This window comes from Artibeus jamaicensis, unplaced genomic scaffold (genome assembly GCF_021234435.1).
Source record: "Artibeus jamaicensis isolate MK-2021 breed Jamaican fruit bat unplaced genomic scaffold, CSHL_Jam_final scaffold_1964, whole genome shotgun sequence".
NCBI classification, from domain to species: domain Eukaryota; kingdom Metazoa; phylum Chordata; class Mammalia; order Chiroptera; family Phyllostomidae; genus Artibeus; species Artibeus jamaicensis.
In genome coordinates, this window is record NW_026522030.1 from 63,044,566 (window position 1) to 63,066,211 (window position 21,646).

General features: G+C 36.1%; 2 protein-coding genes across 3 annotated transcripts in view; one reads left to right on the forward strand and one right to left on the reverse strand.

Moving 5' to 3' along the window:
* The window catches only part of PLAA (phospholipase A2 activating protein), a 39,335-nt gene that overhangs the window by 6,131 nt on the left and 11,558 nt on the right, over positions 1 to 21,646 (reverse strand). Inside the window, exons 4-12 of the mRNA XM_037145414.2 lie at positions 21,500 to 21,620; positions 15,499 to 15,666; positions 14,693 to 14,828; positions 11,922 to 12,091; positions 8,805 to 8,962; positions 7,667 to 7,886; positions 5,766 to 5,837; positions 2,924 to 2,992; positions 126 to 227 (exon numbers count right to left, since the gene is read on the reverse strand). Of these exons, the coding sequence (XP_037001309.2) occupies positions 126 to 227; positions 2,924 to 2,992; positions 5,766 to 5,837; positions 7,667 to 7,886; positions 8,805 to 8,962; positions 11,922 to 12,091; positions 14,693 to 14,828; positions 15,499 to 15,666; positions 21,500 to 21,620 (1,216 nt within the window). The remainder of the gene's footprint in view (positions 1 to 125; positions 228 to 2,923; positions 2,993 to 5,765; positions 5,838 to 7,666; positions 7,887 to 8,804; positions 8,963 to 11,921; positions 12,092 to 14,692; positions 14,829 to 15,498; positions 15,667 to 21,499; positions 21,621 to 21,646) is intronic.
* The window catches only part of IFT74 (intraflagellar transport 74), a 142,908-nt gene continuing 134,120 nt past the window's right edge, over positions 12,859 to 21,646 (forward strand). For both annotated transcript variants that reach the window (XM_053656476.1, XM_053656474.1), the window contains exon 1: positions 12,859 to 12,977. The gene's annotated coding sequence lies outside the window, so the exon portion shown is untranslated. The remainder of the gene's footprint in view (positions 12,978 to 21,646) is intronic.

The window sequence follows — 21,646 nt, forward strand, 5'->3', positions numbered from 1 at the left end:
TGTGTAATACCACAACAGAAGTCTCTATCATGGAAGCACCCAGTTCATAGTTCGTTTTAGGAGAATTGGTGTGGAGTGCACAGTAGAGTCTGGATATATGACTTAAGTATTTAAAATATACTTACCTATTATTTGTGTAGGGTTCGCTTGGTCAAAAGTGACAGCCTCTTTTTTAGGGAAATAAATATTCACTGTTTTAGATGCAGCTGATTGGTAGGCACTATTCCCTATTTACAAAGCAGAAGATTTGAAGATCATAAGGAGTGGTCAAAAATGAGACTTTTCTAATTGTATGACTTTATTTTCATGATTAAGATATATAACTACTCAGTGCATGCAATAAGAAGAAAACTCAAAAAAGAAGAAAAATCATATGTAAGATTTTGATATACTCTTTATATTTGATATAATTTTAGTTTTTTAGAATGGGAACTTAAATGTTAAACAAAGCTTTTCTGTTTCATATTTTCTACTTCTATCTTTTATAATTTTAAGATCAAAGAATACAAAACAATTATGAAAATTTCCCATCTACTCTTAATTTCTTTTTTTGTCTTTACTGCTTATTTCAAATGATGTAGTAAGTGTTGTCATTTTCTACATTATTTTTATAAATCACTTCAAGTTTTAGGTTCTTGAAAGAGTTTTAGTCTTCTATATTATGTCAAGTTTATATTATAATAACTGAAACTCAGTATCTGATGATAAAAAAAATGATGATGAAAATTCATTCACAGTGAATAAAACTACTTCACCTATCCCTGGCTGGTATGGCTCAGTGGCTCGAGAAACAGACTGCAAACCGAAGGGTCGCCGGTTTGATTCCCAGTTAAGGCACATGCCTGGGTCACAGGCCAGGTCCCCAGTGATGGATGCACAAGAGGCAACCACACATTAATGTTTCTCTCCCTCTCTTTCTCCTTCCCTTCCCCTCTCTCTAAAAATAAATGTACCCTTAAAAAAATAATAACTACTTCAAGTAAGGGATAATTTTTTCTAATTTATATCCTACTTACATTTCAAGTCTTATTTTGTACATTTTTATTCCAATGAAAAATTAAGGCATTTTGATAAAGATGAATAAAACATTTTAATCTTTTGAGTATATTAAGAAACAAGGAAGAAAGGTAGTTAAAACAAGTAATGAGCTAAACATACAAAATTAATTCTAATTGCTTATATAGTATAAAATATTTACTGATATAGTCAAAGGTGAGTTACACAGACATTGCCAGTACTTCTAATTACCAGATTCTAGCTGTGGTAAGGAGAATGCAAAATAAATATCACCCAAATAAGTATGATATAAAATTCTCTGAAGAAAAGTATAGGGTGTAATGAAAGCTTATGAGAGAGTAGGTGATCTATGTGAATGTCCAGAAAAGTTTCACTGAGTTCATTTAATAAATACTATATCATAAAATTGAATAAAAAAGAAAAAGGAGAAAAAAAATAATCTGTGATTAAGAAACAAAGAATCCTAGTGTTCCCAAACTCCTGAGGTAGAAAAGAGCGTGGTACGCTCACAGAACTGACCCAGGCCAGTGTGGCCAGGCAGAGAAAAGGCAGAGAAGAATGGAATACATGGCACAAGGAAATACTCAAAGGGAAGCCTTAAAAGGGTTTTAAATCAAGGAAAGGGCATAAAGAAATTAGACTTTATAAGACTGTTAACTGCAGTATGATCCATGAAAAATGTGATTTGGAGATTGTTAATGTTCATTGGTGTAGGTGAAAGATAACAACAGCTTGGACTAAGGTAAATATAGTTCCAGTATAAACACCAAACTATTAAAGACTATCGAAGACTTCTGTAAATGGGAGGAAGCAATGTTAACTTCAGACCCTTATAAATACAACACATTCAGCTAACAATTACTAAGCTCTTATTCTGTATAAAGTGATTTACATATATTTAGTAATTTTAAGCTCTATTATCTCAAGTTTATAAATGAGAAAAGCAGAAATGTAGAAACAGAGTGACTTTCTCAAGGTCAACAGAATAAAAAGTAATGGAACTGATATTTGAATCTAAGCATTCCTCACCCCAGAGTCCTTAATCCTAATTACTATGTTCAATACTGCCAGCCAATGGTACTTTTCACGATGAAAAAAAAAATAGCTTACAAAATCACACACCAAGTTAGTTCTTAAGTAGAATTTATGGGTACTTATTTTATTATGCTTAATAACATATGTCATATATATTCTCTTATATATAAAATAAGTACGGGAAAATATATGCCAAGGTATCTGTTAAACTGGCAAGAGATAAACTGCAAACTTTGTGAAGCACTTTACTGGCATAGCAGGAAGCCAGCCTGCATATATTCAACAGTGATGAAGTAAGATGTGGCAGACTCTATGCTAGGTACGAAGGATAAAAAAAAATTAGTTGCTCAGAAGGCCAAATATTCTAGGCCTATATTATAAAAGCAAATTCTTTTCAGAGTCCCTGAAGATAACAACGTAATGAATAACATTTTCAACACATTAAAAATGAATAGAGAGACTGAAATAAACTGATTTCGTAAGGGTACTGAGGAAATAAGGCACATTAGAACAGAAGTACAACAGCAGTTTTTAATCCTGGCCGTGTATCAGAATATACATAGGAAAATTATGAAACTGCCCTTGCCAGGACACCAACCCAGAGCAATATCAGACCAAGTGAGCATCTCTTGAGATAAGGTTGAAGTACCTTGTTAAAACTCCTCAGGTGATTCTCATGCGCAACAATGGCAATGCTGAACATACTCTAAAAACCAAGTCAAGAAATTTGATCTTGATCTACTATATAAAAAGTTCTCCAACAATTAAAATGACACCAATTTTCTTAATCTTTTATAAAATAAACATTGCAATAAACCTTAAAAAATGTAAAAAAAAAAAGGAAAGAAACAAAGAAATGAAAAGTGTTTACCTGTAAATGGATCAGCTCCAGCCACAGAAGTTCCCACACCTGCAGACCCTGGCACATAACGACCTCCACCTAAAATGCAATACTCTGAGTGAGCAAATGTAACTACAAATTGTAAAGTTCAAACTGCCCGTTTACATACAATAATGTATTTTCATTATTAGTCATACTATGAAATGATATCTTTATATATAATAAATGGACTGCAAATTTAATACAGAAAAATGCTTAGAACAGTGACTGGCAGTCAGTTAGTGACCAGTAAGTGTTAACTAGGAAAGTAATCCTCAAGTTATAAAATAAACATTAGATGCCTTACACATTATAGTTCTAGTAGTTAAATGAATTATGAAAGCATTAGTGGATTGGAGAAGGAAATTAAAAGGTTTCCATAATGAAATGTGTAAACTATTCTACTGAAATAGAGAAATAGGGCTATCTAACTACAACAAGGAGAAAAGAGACCAGGTAAGAGTTATGGATGCTGTGACAATAGCTCAGTCTCACATTTTAAATTATACTTGTGGTTGTCTCATTGAAAATTGAAAGAAAGGAATATGAACAACAAGTATAGAGAGAATCAGCAGAATCTGGAGAAGTTTAGAGTCCTAGACTAACCTTTGTAAGAAGAAAGATTTGCTATCATTTTAGCCTCAGAATTTAACATCTAGTAGTTGGTATAACCAGTGTAATAGATAAAGAAAAAGTAAGCAAAACTAAAATACAAAAAAATTATACAGATGTAAATAACAACAGAATTAAAATAATAAAGAACACAAAATAACAGGATCTGAGTTTTTACTATATACCAGCTAGCATGCTAGGCATCTTATAAGCATGCATCATTTAAATATTAATTAGACACCACTATTACTCACAATAGTTATTACAGGAAGGCTGAACAACTTGCTCAAAGCATTATGAAACAGAGTACAGACCCACACTTTTCTAAATATCGTTCTCTGACATTTAGAGAAAGTTACCTGGTCAATATGCAGATTCCCAGGGCCTACCCACACTAGCGTAGTTCTCCAAACTGGCTTCCCTTTACAACCCTATAATGAGCTTTTACACAAACCTAACAGCAAACCACACCCAAGACCATTTAATTTAATCAGAATCCATGGGTGAGGGATCAGGGTAATGGTATTTTTTAATTGTCTCACAAACCTAATATGACCAAATCTGTGGGAAGGACCATGTAATAAGTAATTGAACAAGCATCCTAGATGATTCTAATGAACACTGGAAGTTTGACAACCACATAAAAAAGGAAAACAAAAATGACTTAAGATGGACCTTAAGTTGTAAGCCAGATGGGCAAACCTTTTGGCCCAGTGATATTGGTAAAACTGGGGAAACAACATCAATAATAATAATAATATAGCTAACATATTATTAAGGGCTTAAATATATTCCTCCTAGAATACTTTACAAGTATTATATAATTTAATTTTCATAATATTTCAGTTTGGTAGGTGGTGTATCTATTTTTTATAATAGTTTGTTCTGTTGTCCTTATAATGCTGTAATTCTCTTGGACATTTAGTATGCTACCTTGCGTTATCTCCACGATCCCTGCATCTTCTGAGTTATTGACACTGTGCAACAGTGAGACATGCTCTGGTTATGATGGAGTTCTCTTGATTTTGTTGTTATTGAAGCTTGTTATGTTTCTTCTGTTCCAAAAAAGATCTGCCAATGAGATTCAGGAACTCTGGTGTTCTAAGTTTCATTGCATTACTGTGCCTGAATCTACTGATTGAGAAAGTCATCATCTTATCTACTCTTCAGATCCTATCCTTTCAAATTGCATTTGTCATCACAAGATTTAGCTTTATAGTTATTGTTGTAAGCTCAGTATCAATACATGGGGTACAGCTATTTGCATCTGGTCCACCAATTCATTCACAGGAGAAAGAGTTCATGAGAGCAATTCACAACTTCATGACACTGACTCCAGATTGTTTGTTGGTCCAATCTATGATTTAGAGAGGGCTGTATGTTGGCAAAACCAATGAATACCATAAATGCTATAAATCTCTTCCCAAAACTGATATGTTGTCCAGGAACTCTGGCTGAAGATCCAACAGCATCATAAAATATATCTAAAACTATTTTGAAAACAGACTTCTTCAGCTACATTGAAGTCCAAGTCTGGCCATTTTTTCCAGTATAATTGATGCTGAGGCACGCATACCTTGGTAAACAGTCACTTTGAAGAGACACACCAACACTTTCAGGGCTTCATGAAGTCAATTAACAACTTAGATTAAGAAGACTAATCCTGGGTAGCTGGTGAACTGTCTCCTTCCACACTAAGGCAAATATGCCTTGGGCAGACTTCTTGACTGCACTGCTCCATCCAATATCAAGGACTCACATGGCTCCTTCTCTGCTCATGATTGGTAGCATCTTGCCAGTGATAGCACTCATGCTGTGCCTTGGTTGGTGGGCTCCCCTATTATCTAATTTCACAGATAAAAAAAATAGGCTCAGACAGGTTCAGTAACTTGCCAACTTGTCATAGCAAGTACATGGGATAGCCAAATTTTGAACCAAGGTCTGTCTGGCTCTAAAACCTATGCTCTTATGACTCTCCTGGCAGGAAGGACCACTGGAGAAAATGGCGAGCTATAATAATATGCTATTTAAAAGTCATGAGGAAAGTCACAAAGTACTCTAAGAAAAAGCAAAAATTAGAAGGTAAAAAGAAAAGGAGATCCACCAAAATTGGACATGTAAATAAGGGAAGTATCAATTATTGAGTGGTATCTCCAAAATGATAAGCCATATAGTGTAATATACATTCAGTGTAGATACAATAATCAAAACTGCATCCTACCTGTAAAAGGATCTGCTGCGGGCGGTAGGTTAGAAGATCCTGATGAAGAGCCTGGAACATACCGACCACCACCTGTGCATGCAAACGAAGGGAAGACTGAAGTATGTATGCCACAATTTTGAATTTCATAAGTAATACAATGCTTACATTAGAAGACTGTAAGCTTGGAGGAAAAGAGAAGGGCAAGGCTCTTACATGAGAGAACAACAGAACTTACAGTAAAAAATGTTACAATTGAAAAGACTAGTAAGAAACTGAAATTTCGATGCTTCTCCAAGCTTTGTTTTCTTAACTTTAATACTTTATTATATCTTAGCCCTTGCTTTAAATATTAAGATAACTAGGAATTCAAATATAAAAAGAGAAATTGTGGGTGGTCTCAGGCCTAAATAATATATACATACAATCAATTTCCATTCCTGTACAAATTCACTAGAATTCCTGCTGTTGTTTTTGCTATCAAAACCACAGGCATCAAATGCTATTCTTTTAGAGAACCACTGAGTTCATTAATTCATGTGTCAAACAATGCATTTAGCACTAGGGATCCAGCAGAGAACATGATTGCTTGTATCCACTTAAGCTTACAACCTACTGAAAAAGAGAATTACAAAGGGGATGAGTGCTACAAAGGAAACAGTGTTCTATTTATACCTTTACAAATGTGCTGTGTGTGTGTGAATGCATGTTTTATTAGTATCTCTAGGGAAATAATCACAGACATCTACAAAAAGATATATATATGGATGTTCATAAAGTTAAAGCTTCAGAAAAGCAAAAAAGCCAAATAGCTGTTGTATTTCCAGATTGGACCAGATGTTTTAATATCTGTCCTCAGTCCCATAAAATAGCTTACGCAATATTGCTATCATGTGTTCACTTTTGCACTGCAGACTGAAAGTCCACCAACAGAAATACCCACATAGTAAAAATGTTCCTGGCCCTCCTTTTTTTATAAAGTGCAACTTTTGGGAAGGTTGCATCATTTACAGTTCAGTAGTGAGTCAGTCTCATAATTCTTTTTAAGTCACCATGCAGATGAGATTAGTTTTATTATGTGAATTGGCAATGGAAATATGGAAAGAGGAGATAATTTGGGAGCATGAATTATCTGTCAAGGAAGAAAAAAAGAGGATGTGGGATCCCTCCTTATAAAACTAGAAAGGACAGTAGCAAATCAAAAATGGAGTCAAAACTGACAACAGCAAAACATTAGTAATACAGTACCAATTTCAAAATTTTATTTAGCACTTGTCCTATACCTAAGAAAAGAGTAAGCATTTTGTTTCATCCTGTTCCGTATTTTAGTTCCTGGGGCCCAGAACTCAAGCTTATACTCAGGCTAGAATTATAATCTATTTCCTAGGAGCCAGGGTTTAGACTAATACTACTAAGATTATAATTTATAGACTGGCATGGGAACCAAACCCCATTTATAAAAATTGAAACACTGTATGTTACAAACATAATGACCAGGAGGAATATAAATAACATATAAAATAAAACTACCCACAGTTCAGCCCTAGATGGGATGCACAACTAATCAATTTAGCCTCATGTGAAAACAGAATTTCATCAAAAGATATATTTTTAAAAAGAAGTACTATATAAAGGAACACAGAAGTTTCTTTTTATGTCAAAGTACTACATGAGAATTTCTTAATCTTATTTATTTTACAGTGTGACATTTTTGTAACAGAACAATTTACAAACATTTTTATAAACACAGAATCACTATATAATTTGAGGCTTACAAATATGAACATGAAGGAAAAACCTTTTGTAGATCTTGATTTTTGTTTAAACAGCTAATCATAATAGGCATTTAAACATATCAAACAATGGAAATCAATCAAAACTTGATGAAAGCACATTAAACCTTAATACCAACCCTAACTCACCTGTGAATGGATCTGAAAAACTGGTGTTTGCAAGTCCCAACATTTGACCTTTTGTGTTATCAATAATAAATTTTGCCACTTGATCCAAAAACATGGGGTTCAAATCATTCTTCTGTAAGAAGTTGTATGCAGTTAACCAAGGATCATCACTGATGTTATATGGCAATTTATATGATGGTCCACCTTCATTGACATCAATTGAGAAAACATAATCAAATTCCTTTAATAGGAATATAAAAAGGAGATAATTATTAAATTTTCTGTTCGTGTGTATTAATGACATATAGTCAGATGTTATGTGTTCTCTAATAATTATAGTACTTAAACTTTCTCCAAAGTGCAATGTTAAAATCTTCCACCTGGCATATAATTAATAGCAACCACTTGCATGTGCTAAAAGGTTACTATTTCACTGGGGAGTGGAGGTGGGGAATGAATTACAATTACATTTTAATTCTAAGGCCAAAGGAGAATTTCCAAGTGGTTGATCTCAAGGCTACAATATTAGCTGTTACCATGCCCCATCACCAACATTCTGGCATCATAAGCATTCCTCGCACGGTCCCTCATGTCTTGTCAAGTTAAATATAGGCAGAAAGCATTAGATGAAAGATGATACAGAAGCTCCTAATCCAAAATGGTTGGAAACAAATTATGCTAACTACTAAAAGACAAATAATGCCTAATCTGGCTATGAAATGCAGCTTTTTTGCCCTGGCTGGTATGGCTCAGTGGATTGAATGCCGGCCTGCAAACCAAAAGGTTGCTGGTTTGATTCCTCCCAGTCAGGGCACATGCCTGGGTTGTGGGCCAGGTCCCCACTAGGGGGCACAGGAGAGGCAACCACACATTGATGTTTCTCTTCCTCTTTCCCTCCTTCCCTCCTCTAAAAATAAATAAATAAAATCTTTAAAAAAAAAGATAAAGAAAAGAAATGCAGCATTCCCTACATGGAAAGAGATTCTTGAAAAATCATATTCAAGACAGGGAAAAAGAAGAGGATTTCCCACATAGAAATGTAATTTTAAATGATAAACACCAAAGAAAATTTTATTAGCATGGAGAAAAAGGAAAAAAAAACATTAAATTTATTGAATGCTTTAAGATAAAGGTAATTAGAAAGCAGAAGTTAACATACTTTCCCTTCATATAAAACTTTTCCAGATGTTTGCTGATTAGCACCAGACGAGCCAACAACATCACCAATTTTTATCCACCTCCCTTCACTAATACTCCATTGGTAGGCTTCAACATTCTCTCCATCTCTGATTAGACGAGTCTGTCCTTCTCTAGTACCTGAAAATAAAAATTTTGAGAATCAAAGATTGAACGGCAGAACTCAAAAACATTTAATAGAAAATTGTTTCCCTTAAAATTTATATATAGAAGAGAATCTGTATTTAGGTTTAGTAGAAAATTTTATCAAACAAAAGACTTTAAAATAGAATTTACTGAAAAGTGGAGTAAAAAAACAGTGATTAAATTGAAACTTTATTAAATAAAGGTTAGGAAATGATTCTAGAACATAGCAAGTCCATTAAAATTAAACCAAGCTTTATTACTGAGTATCTTCCTACAACACTTTCATTTCAGTAAATGATTCTCCATTCTTCTAGCTGCTCAGGCCAAAATGTATGGAGGAGTCTGATCCCTCTTTTTTGTAACCCTTCAGTCAATCCTTTAGAAAATTCTATCAGCTCTGTATTTAAAATACATCTAGAAGGACTTCTTTTCACCATCTCCTTCACTACCCATTGGTACAAGCCACCATCATTTCTCAGTTGGAATGATCAATGGCCTCCTATTCCTACCTTGGGCCCCACAGTCTATATTTAACACAGCAATCCCAGAAACTATTTCAGAAGTTTAAGGAGCTCCTGACAAATCTCGACTGAGACCCTTCAATGATCTCCCAACTCACCATCGATTAAAGCTTATGTCAATGGAATAGTGTACAAGGCCAAATATAATCTGTCTGTCCCTACTATCTTCTCTTACCTGATTTTCTTCTACTCCTTCCCTCAGCCCCCCTTCCTACTCCAGCCAAGGAGTTTTTCAACTGGCTAGCTATTTTTTCTGCCTTCAACACTCTTCACACAGGTGCTGGCAAGGTTTGCTCCCTTGGCACCTTAAGGGCTTTACTTGAATGCCACATTCTCAACAAAGCCTTCAGTGGCAAAAATACCATCTGCCCTTCAGAGTCATGATCCCTTCTGTTCCACAGAGTAGAGCTGTGGCTATCTAGTCAGAGATAACATTTTTTAACCCCCTTCCTTGCACCTTGCAGTCCCTAGATGGTACATACTGAGTATACATCCCGTGACATCTGGGTAGGTGTGATATAGACTATTTCAAGGCCTACTCTATCATCCTCTACACTCCTCTATTACCCTGTTTGGTGGATGAAAGTCTACACCCAAGGAATCTTTGACATCACATGTTGAAGATGGTGGTTTCCATCAGCTTGGCTCCCCGAATGACCCCGAGGGGCAAAATTACTCTACAAACATGCTCCAAGATACCCTGCCATCAACAGAACTTTAAATGTGCAATAAGTAAACTTTGTGTGGAGCCACTGAGATTTTAAGATTAATCTGTGTTTATGTGTTGTAACTGCTACTGCCATCCTATTACACGTTCCCTAGCCACCACACGTACAGTGATAAAACAGCCACTACCCTGGCTTTATTTTTCCCTCAGTACTTTTCATTATCTGACATAGTTAAATATTATTTACTTATTTAATTATCTGGCTCCTCATGTAGAACATAAATGTGTGAGAACAGAGATTTTTGTCTGTTTTGTTATCTGCTGTATCCCCAGAGCTTAGAACAATGCTTGGCACATATAAGGCCCTTATTAATGTTTATACATATACACAGTGACAAAAAACTACACTTTGTAAAAAAATTATAAGACTATTAAAACATGATATTAACGCAGAGGTTCTCCAAGTTTTGTTTTCAAAATCTCTTTAGTTATTCAGAAACCCAAGAGCTTTCTTTAATGTGAATTATAACAACTAATTTGTTAGATTTGAAATTGAAAATGACAATGTATTTACTTCACAGAAAACAATAATAGATCCATTATATTTTGAATAAATATTTTAATAAAAATGTTTTATTTTTAGAAATTTAATGAAAAGACTGGCACTGTTTTCTATTTCTGTAAATCAGTTTACTGTCTTTCTCAATAGAAGACAGCTGGATTTACCATACCTGTCTGTGCATTCAATCTGTTGCCATCTGTTGTTTTGGCTGAAATATATATACATTAAAAAATGTTGAAAAAGAAGACTAGTTTCACAGTTTTTTCAGAAAAATGTATTACACAAGTAACAGGTCCTTCAAGGTTATAATTTAGAACCTAAAAACATCAATTAATTTGTCATACACTATTAAGCTAAAATCCATTGTCTATCTTACATATTGAACAGTTTATAACATCATGAACTAGCATTTGGAAAATACTGATTAAATAAGCTATGCAGATCTTCCACATGTTTAAACGTTATTTAATATCAAAAAAGAAATCACACTTGCTAACAGTGCTACTGATAGCATTAGAACAGTCTTGTAAGTAGTGGGAAACTATCAAGCTCCTGGTGGCAGATACCAATTTTCTAAAATTTCAATTCACACTTGAAAGTTTGAATTATCTCTTTGGCAACAAATACTGTCAATTGTTTCCTTAAAGTGACAAGCTCACTATGTTCATTTTTAAAGAATGCCTGTCATATACCCAAGCCTGAATAACTAATTAGTCATTCTGCAAAATAAAAATGCCACTCCATGAAAAAGGGACTAGTTCAGCCTGCAAATTAAATGACTAAGCATATCCTTCAGATATCAGAGTGCTTTGGTTTAAGTATATTGTTTAAGTATACCAAATGTGCATTCTGTCATCCAGAATCCATTTCTTAAAATGTACTAAAGGGATGTAAATGTAGTAAAATAAAATCTTCACACTCCATCAAGGACATTTTTGATGGCATATGGCATTTTTTAAACTACAACTGTGTGTCGGTAAAGAACATGTGCCTGCTGGACAGTGAGATGCCACTGCCTTGATATGGGTACTAGGGAACCAGCAGTTTTACCCACCATTGCTTTTTCTCCACAAGTGCAATCATTAATACAATGTTATTTTACACTAAATAATTAGCAAATCAACCCTTTTCTTACCATTTTAATTCCAAACTTTAGGAATAATTGGTAACAATTTCTACTACTAGATACACTGAAATACTTACCAGGTTCATTCAGATGTTCCCTCCCAGGAAGCTGTTCTGCATTTATGTCCCCTAAATCACCAGTTTTGGAATCAATGGTTGCCTGAGAAAGTTCCTTTTCAAAAGCCTTGATCTCCTCTGCACTTGCTGTCCGATCTGCTGATTCTGTAAACACTCTAATAATACCATCACTATAAGGAAAAACAAACTGATTTGAAGTCATTGCCATTGTGTATTAACATTATCACACCTGAATGATCCAAAGCAAAAATAATCTTTATTTGTGAATATGAAAAACATTACTATGTACTTATTGTTGAGCATAGCACTATGTGTACTTAAGCACACACTGCCCTCTATTATTTGCTAAAACAATGTATAGGGTAGAAAAAAACTAGAGAAAAGTTACTGACAAAGGACAGAGAAATACGTACATTACACAATTTTCAATTCCAAGTTAAATATTTACCATAAAAATCTTGTGATAGAGTGTACATTTTAAAAGTCAGTGTTATATAAGTGTTACGATATAAAGAAGGATAGTGGTCTGGTTTAATTTATTAAGGGCTCAAATACCCAACATAACACTTAAAAAAGAGCCAATGCTCAATATCTGCTTGTTAGGGAACCATGTAATCTGCCTTTAGTATGCCATTAACTAGGAATGTAATCCCAATTAAAGAAAAAACAGCCTCACCTTTGGACTAGGTAGCAACCTCAACCTCTATTCTCAGAAAAATGACTTCATTACCATGATTTCTCAATTCTAAATTTCACAGGGGGAGGCAAGTTAGCAACTTTCAATTCTACTAACCCTACCCAATTCTACAGAAAACTCTGTTTCTTACATAACCTTCCACTAACAGCACTTTCACCCTTTCAATTTATTTACTTCTTCAACTTTAAATATGCTAATGGTGGGAGTGTGTGTGAGGGAGGAAATAAGCCAATAAATCAACTGCGGGCTAGCCACAAGGCAAAACAGCTCCACTTTATTAGATCTCTATCCCAGGGGTCCCCAACCCCAGGCCAAGATCCAGTCAGTGGCCTGTTAGGAACAGGGCTGCACAGCAGGAGGTAAGTGAAGCTTCATCTGTATTTACAGCCTCTCCCCACTAATTGAATTACCACCTGAGCTCCCCGTCCTGTTAGATTGGGGCAGGAGGCAGTAGATTCTCATAAGAACATGAACCCTACTATGAACTATGCATGTGAGGTACGTAGGCCATGTGCTCCTTGTGAGAATCTAATGCCTGGTGATCTGAGGTGGAGCCAAGGAGGTGATGCCAGCATTGGGGCTGCAAATAATTATCATTAGCAGAGAGGTTTGACTGCACAGAGACCATAATAAATCAATTCCTTGCAGACTCATATCAAAACCCCATCAGTGAGTGGCAAGTGACAATTAAGCTGCATCTTGGTGGCAAGATATAAAGCACCCCTACCTACCCCACTTGGTGGAAAAATGGTCTTCTACAAAACTGGTCCCTGGTGCCAAAAAGGTTGCAGGCTGATCTATCCCTTACTGCTTTTTCTTCTTGTCTTCAATGACAGAGTAGTCTATAATCCTTCATCCATTGTTGCCTCTTACTTACCTTCTTCTATCATTTTCTACCAAAATATGATGTGCAACTCACTAATAACATCTTTTAGACCAAATCCAAAAGCTTTTCCAACTTTCCATCCTTAGTTCCTCATGTACTTATTGACAATGATCACAATCGCCTGCCAAAATCTCTCTTTTACCACCTCTCAATTTCAACATCTGGATTTCTTTTTCTTCTTAAGCTCCGGGCTTTTCTCTAGCCACAGTATGTCACAAAATTCAGTCTTTGGTCTTCTGTTCCTCCCCCACTATGCTTCTTTCCTCAAAGGAAAGTGGTCTACCACTTAACTTTATCTCCAGTCTCAATTGTTAGGCTCCAGTCCAACTGCCCACGATGCACTACCATAAGCGTGGCTGACCACTTGTATTCACAAAATCTAAAACCAAAGGCATTACCTTCTACACCAAACTAATTCTCCTACACACCCATTTTTATTAATGAAGACTTCCAGTCACCAAAAATTTGATGCTTTATCCTTTTAATTTTCCTTAGCACTGTTTTGTTTTTAGTGTCCTATCCAGTAGCATTGTGGGGCCAATATTTCGTAACTTCACACCCTTACACCCTTACAACTGTGATTGCTTTCTGATTGGCTTTCCTTCCCATGGTCACCACCTAACTAAATAAAACCCACATATTTAATAATTCACAGGTTCTGCTTTAATCATATCACTTCTTGCTCAAGAGCTACAACCCTTTAACCTTAAGCACTGAATCTAAATAATGCCTGGCATTGAAGGTTCTCCATAATAAAGCCCACCTTACCTATTATCTACTTTTTCCCAGCATTAGTCCTCTACTATTTTCCATCTTTTCCTAAAACATCACTTTCATTTCCATGCCACATTTTTACTTCTTTATTTTGATAAAAATTCTCATTTCCCTCCTTACTATCTTTCAAAATCCCATCCAAATTTCTTCTCCAGAATGTCTGCCTACATTCTCCAACTTCTTTTGCATACAGTGTTTCAACTGCACAACTTGCAGAAAAATAATGGAATAATATATACTGCATCACTAGTGTAATAACAGCTATTATACCTATTACTATTTTATTCAATAACAGAATTGTTCATATAGTGTCTCCAATTCACATGTAATTCCTTATGGCTTATCTTTGTGCACTCTAATGCCTACCCAAGTCCTATACACATATTATTTATTGATTGACTAGAATATAAATACCTTGCACCAACCACAATGTCACCATTGTCTAGCACACAGCAGCACCATATAGACTGAGCTGGAAGTCGGATTGTTTGAGCACATTCTCCATGTTTCCAGATTCTCAAAGATCTATCTTCTGCTGTTGTCACAAAATCTAAAATTAATGAATTCAGAAAAAATTAGTTTGAATGAATAAAACTAAGTACATGAATACAAACCATCTTCCTAGACAGACTGATCTTTTTTAATCCAAAAAGTATTTTAAAATTATAGTTTTGAATTTTATGTATTTGTCACTTTTATACAACTTTAAAAATCATTTAATTAATTATTTTATTTATTTTTTAAAGAGATGGGAAGGAAGAGAGAAAGAGAGGGAGAGAAACACTGATGAGAGATACATCAATTGACTGCCTCTCCCATACCCCCAACTGGGGACCTGACCCACAACCCAGGCATGTGCCCGGGGAATCGAACTGGTGACCTTTCAGTTCACAGGCCTGCACTCAATCCACTGAGCCACACCAGGCAGGGCTAAAAATCAGGGTTTTATACATTTCACATCTTACATACTATACCTAGATATATTTTCCTGATACCTAAGAACTTTTTACAACAAAACTATCAAATGCAAATTAATATAAAGATGATCATATAATTTCCTCCTTTAGAAAAAAATACTTATGAAATAAAGTTACTAAATTATTCAAGTTACAGTTAGTAAATTGATTTAAGTCATCAGCCCTCATTCCCTCACCTTAAGAATATGAAGAAACAATGGTCAATACAAAATTTTAAAAATGTATGGTATAAAATAATCTTACCTTTAGAATTTGGAAAGACAGATATACTATAAATATAATTTGTATGCCCATAATATACTTCAAGACACTCTCCAGTGATTTGCCACCTTCTAATACTGGCATCATTTGCACAGGAAAGAAATTCTGTTTCACTCAAAATTGCCAAACCTCTTACACAGTCTTCATGCCCTGTATTAAAAAAACACTATAAATCAATAAAATACAACATTTGGTTGATGACTCTATGTAGTTCATCAACATACGGTAAAACACATCAGTGAACAGTAAAACCTGATTTACAAGTTTGAGAAACTCATTTTTTCCATAGAAAAATCGGGTAACCAAAATTTGGTTCTGCAATCTCTTTTTCATCACCAGTCTTAAGAGATTACCATATTTTACCATGGATAATGTGCACTTTTTGACCAAATTTTTGGGGGAAAAATAAAGATGTACATTATATATGGGTAGTACTAATTCTGTACCTATATAAATAAATTCTTTATGTTTATGCATTAAAAGGACTACTCTAGAAAGCAATAAGGATATCCATTTGGAAAATAATACCCTGGAATACAATAACCAGTTTTGTTTCTAAGTATAAATAAATGTAAAATTGAATTTAAAAATTAAAACAAAAATTTTTTTCCTGAAAGTTTGGGCCAAAAACATGGGTGCACATTATATATGGCAAAATACAGTATTTTATATTTATTTTTAAGCATTTTATGTTTTTAGTATATTTTATTTATTATTACAGTTGCCCCATTTATTTTCTCCCCTTTATTCCCCTCCACTCTATATCCCCATCCCACCAACATTCCCCCACCTTAGATCATGTCCACGGGTCATACCTCTAACTTCTTTGGGCTCTCCATTTCCCATACTGTTCTTAACCTCTCCTGTGTATTTTGTACCTACCATTTATACTTCTTAGTCCCTGCACCTTTTCCCCTATTCTCCTCCCACCCCATCTCTGCTGATAACCCTCCATGTGATCTCTATTTCTATGAATCTCTTCCTATTCTAGTTATCTGCTTAGTTTGTCTTTGTTTTTTTTAGGTTCGTTGTTGATTAGTTGTCAGTTTGTTGTCATTTTACTGGTCATATTTTTTATCTTCTTTTTCTTAGGTAAGTGCCTTTAACATTTCCTGTAATAAGTGCTTGGTGATGATGAGCTCCTTGAACTTGACCTTATCTGGGAAGGACTTATCTGCCCTTCCATTCTAAATGATAGCTTTGGTGGATAGAGTAGTCTTAGATGTAGGTCCTTGCCTTTCATGATTTCAAATACTTCTTTCCAGCCCCTTCTTGCCTGCAAGGTTTCTTTTGAGAAATCAGCTAAGAGTTTTATGGGAACTCCTTTGAAGGTAATTGTCTCCTTTCCTCTTGCTGCTTTTAGGCTTCTCTCCTTCTCTTTAATCTTGGCTAATGTAATTAAGAAGTGCCTTGGTGTGTGTTTCCTTGGGTCCAACTTCTTTGGGACTCTGAGCTTCTTGGACTTCCTGGAAGTTTATTTCCTTTGCCACATGAGGGAAGTTCTCCTTCATTATGTTTTCAATTTCTTGCTCTTCCTTGTCTCTCTCTGGAACTTCTATGCTTCGATGTTGGAATATGTAGATTTGTCCTGGAGGTTCCCAAGCCTCTCATTTTCTTGAGTTCTTGTTGAGTTTCTTCTGTTCTGGTTGAATGATTATTTCTTACTTTTCTTTCAAATCATTGATTTGAGTCCCAGTTTCCTTCCCTTCACTATTGGTTCCCCATATATTTTCCTTTATTTCACTTTTCATTGCCTTCACTTTTTCCTCGTATTTTGCAACCATAATGAACCATTTCTGTGAGCATCCTGATTACCAGTATTTTGAACTGTGCATCTGATAGGTTGGCTATCTCTTCATCTCTTAGTTGTATTTGTTCTGGAGCTGTGATCTGCTCTTTCATTTGGGCCATTTTTTTTTTTTGGTCTCTGCACACCTGTTACATTGTAAGGGGCGGAGCCTTAGGTACCCCCCCACCCAGGCGGGGCAACCCATGTGGCTACATTATGGCACTGTACATGAGGGAGGGGTCTGAGAGGGAACCATGTCACTTGCTCAGCTTTTGGCGACTCCCAGTCACTCCCCCTACTACCCACAAGCAAACTGGGCCCCTTTGGTGCTGCTTCCAGCTGAGTGGGTTTGTGTATGTTCTAGGATGCCATGGGTCTGTCCAATGAACTCTCCTGTGAGGCTGGAAGTTTATTCTGCTATCTCAACCCTACAGGTTTTTTCAGTCAGGTTTTGAGGCTTTATTTCTCTGTGCTGAGACCATGGGTTGTGCAGCCTATCTCGCTCCCCAGGTGTTCCTTCTGGTTTATCCACACAGAAATGTGGGACCAACTTCCGCCAAGATGGAGGCATAGGTGGAGACGCTGTGCTTCCTCACATAACCAAGTTTAGAGACAACTAAATAACAGGAATAGAAAACACAGCCAGAACACAGATAATTGAACTTTTCAGAAGTCTGATAACAACAAATTCTTCAGCCTGACCAGTAAGGGGTGAAGCCAGCAGCTGGTGGAGTGGGGTTGCACAGGAAAACTCCGTCAGACGGACTCAGACGGACTCAGGTGCGTGGAATCCAGGAGCAGGGTTGGACCTGGTGGGCAACTCAGCAAGCAATCGCGGGGAAACAGCGAGGGAGCGGGGCTGCAGGTTGACTGTGGTCGCACATTCATGTGTGCATAGACAAGCGAGGGAGTGGGCAATTGGATGACAGCCAGCAGCCCCAGCGGCAAGCTGCTTTGGAGGGCGCCGCCATTTCTTCGCTCTAACCCTGCCTCCACATACAGCGTCATAATCCAGTGACCTAAGTGGCCCTGCCCCAGTGAACAACCTAAGGCTCTGCTCTTCACCCAGCTGCCAGAAACCGCAGAGGGGGCCGCCATTTCCCTGCTCTGACCCCGTCTCCACATACAGAGTTACAACCTAGCAACCTGGGAGTCCAAGGCTCTGCTCCTCAGACTTAACGGGCGCAAACAGACCAAAAATGGCTCAAGAAGATCTCAAAGCCCCAGAGCCTATAAATCTAAGCGATGAAGAAATAGCAAAACTCTCAGACGCACAGTTTAAAACAATGGTGATCAGGATCCTCACAGAAACTGGTTGATTATAGCCACAAATTAGAGGAACATATGAAGGCAAAAATAACTGAAATGAATGGAATTGCACAGGAAACCAACAGCGATGAAAAGAAAACTGGGACTCAAATCAAGGGAGTGGACCAGAAGAAAGCGAATAATGGCCAAACAGAAAAGAGTCAGGAATCAAGAATTCAAAAAAAAATGAGGAGAGTCTTAGGAACCTCCAGGACATCTTTAAACGCTCCAACATCCGAATTATAGGGGTACCAGAAGGGGGAAAGGCACAGCCACCAGTGGAAAACTTATTTGAACAAATAATAAAGGAGAATTTCCCCAATCTGGCAAAGGAAATAGACTTCCAGGAAATCCAGGAACCTCAGAGAGTCCCAAAGAAGTTGGACCCAAGAAGGAACACACCAAGGCACATCATTACATTAGCCAAGATTAAAATGAAGGAGAGAATCCTACAAGCAGCAAGAGCTAAGGGGACAGTCACCTACAAAGGAGTCCCCATCACACTGTCAGCAGATTTCTCAAAAGAGACCTTACAGGCAAGAAGGGGCTGGAAAGAAGTATTCCAACTCATGAAATCCAAAGACCTACAACCAAGATGGCTCCATCCAGCAAAACTTTCATTTAGAATGGAAGGACAGATAAAGGGCTTCTCAGATAAGACCAAATTCATGGAGTTCATCATCACCAAGCCCTTATTATATGAAATGTTAAAGGGACTTATCTAAGAAAAAGAAGTTAAAAAAACATGAACAGTGAAAGGACAACAAACTCACAGTTATTAACAACCACACCTAAAACAAAAGCAAACCAAAAGGACAGCTAGATCAGGAGTGGAAACATAGAAATGAAGATCTCAAGGAGGGTTAGCAACAGGGGAGTGGGAGGAGGAGAAGGAAGAAGAAGGTACAGAAAATAAGTAGCATAGACAGTAGATAGAAAATAAAGGGGGGGGGCAAGAATAGTATGGGAAATATAGAATCTAAAGAACTTGAGACACATGGTAATAAACTAAAGGGGGATAATGGTGGGGACAGAGGGGTAGGATGGAGGGGAATGAAAAGGGGGAATAGAACAACTGTAACAGTATAATCAATAAAAAAATAAATTAAAAAGAAAAAAGAAAAAAAATGTGGGACCACGCGTTCTGCCTGTTGCCACCTTACCGGCTCTGCCAGCCACTGCCTGCCCTGGTCCTCCAACCACTGCCTTGCTGCAAGTCCTCTCTACCCCTGTTGCCAGCCTCTGCCCCTCTTCCCAGTCGGGGTAAATGTTTCTTCGTTAACTCCTTGGTTGTCGAACTTTCATACAGGTCGATCTTCTGGCACTTCTAGTTATTTTTGTTTTTAAATTTGTTGTCCTTCTTTTGCTTGTGTAGAAGGCAAAGTGTATCTACCTATGCCTCCATCTTGGCCAGAAAGCCTGCAATTTTTTTCTGAAAACACTACAGAAACATAACTTTGATCCCCACTATTCTCCTTTTTTAACCTGACAATTCAAATTTTCTTATCCAATAGTAAAAATAATTCATAACATATACAATATTCAAATATAACTGAAATACATAACAAGAAATAAATACCCCTTAAGTTTTTTACCACACAATACTAAAATACGTACAAAACACCAGAAAAAAATTAAGAAAAACTAAGATTATAAAAGACTGCAATAATTTAAGTTTGAAATATTAAATGCATCAGAGAAAATTTTATTAAAATATGCAAGACTAGGCTGAGAGAGATTAATTTTTCTACAACTATCTAATCATAGGCAATGCTAAAACAAGAATTCAAGTTTCCTGACTAATTATTCTACTTCTTGATTCCACCACAATGCGAATAAAGCCAAACATTGCTGATTTATTTTGGGGAATATTTTATAACTTATATAAATGTAAGCACTAAAAAGATAAACTAAAAACCAATGATTACGGAGTTTTTAAAACAGCAAGAATTTATGCAATAAACTTCTTACATAATGTTCTTAATTATGTAACAAGATACAGTTGACAAAATTCAATTTATTTCAATATGACTTGAAGCCTTGTAGAAAATGTCACTATGATTTTTTAAGAAGAAAACATTCTTTGAAGCTTCTAATCATATAACAAAAATCAGAAGTCAAAACCTTTCCCACACTCAATATTTGCTAAGTTGATTGTCTAGACAATCAGTTGTCTAATAACAACTAGATACATATATGTATATATGGAAGCAAAAACAGAGATGTTTATTAGAACTCATTGTCCATTTTCCATCTATAGATAGTTTTATCTTCACACAGGGACTTCTCACAGTGTTGATCCTCCATGGTGGTAATCAACTTTACCACCATGGAGAATAAAAAGTAAATAAAAGAAAAAAAAACAACAAAAAATTCACACCAGTGTAGGAGTTATTTAATAGCTGAGATGTAAAAAGGGTACCCACCTATACTCTGGTTTCTCTTCAGATTGTTTAAATCTCTTGCCTTTTACTAAAAAGACTACCCACCTAAACCACCAAATAAATAGAACCTGAAATGCATTATTACACAATATACTTCAATATTAATGAAAGCACTTATGTTTTCCTCAATATATGAAGGTAACACTGCTGAGCCATCAAGGTTCAGACTGAACATGTTCAAAGGACAAGCAAAAATGTAACTGCACACCACAAGCTGCACATACATAGTTCATAGAATCACAATCAGTAATTATAGGCCATGAGGCACCTATTTATCAATGCAACCTGGATTCTAATGAGAGGTTTCAAAATATCTTTTAAAAAGACTCATGGGTGACATTTTTCAAATACCACTTTCAATCTTCTAAACCTTTGAGAAAAAGTCCATTTGAATAAATCTGAAGCAGTAAGATGATCAGAGGTGTGTATACTCTGATATTACCTGAAAAAGTCCTCTCACATCTTCCAGCTTTCCACAGTTTAATAGTTTTGTCCGCAGATCCAGTTAACATTAAGCCCTGTTCAGGTAAGATCTTTACTGCCCATACTGCGGCTGTATGACCCTGCAAATAAAATGGATATTAATTTA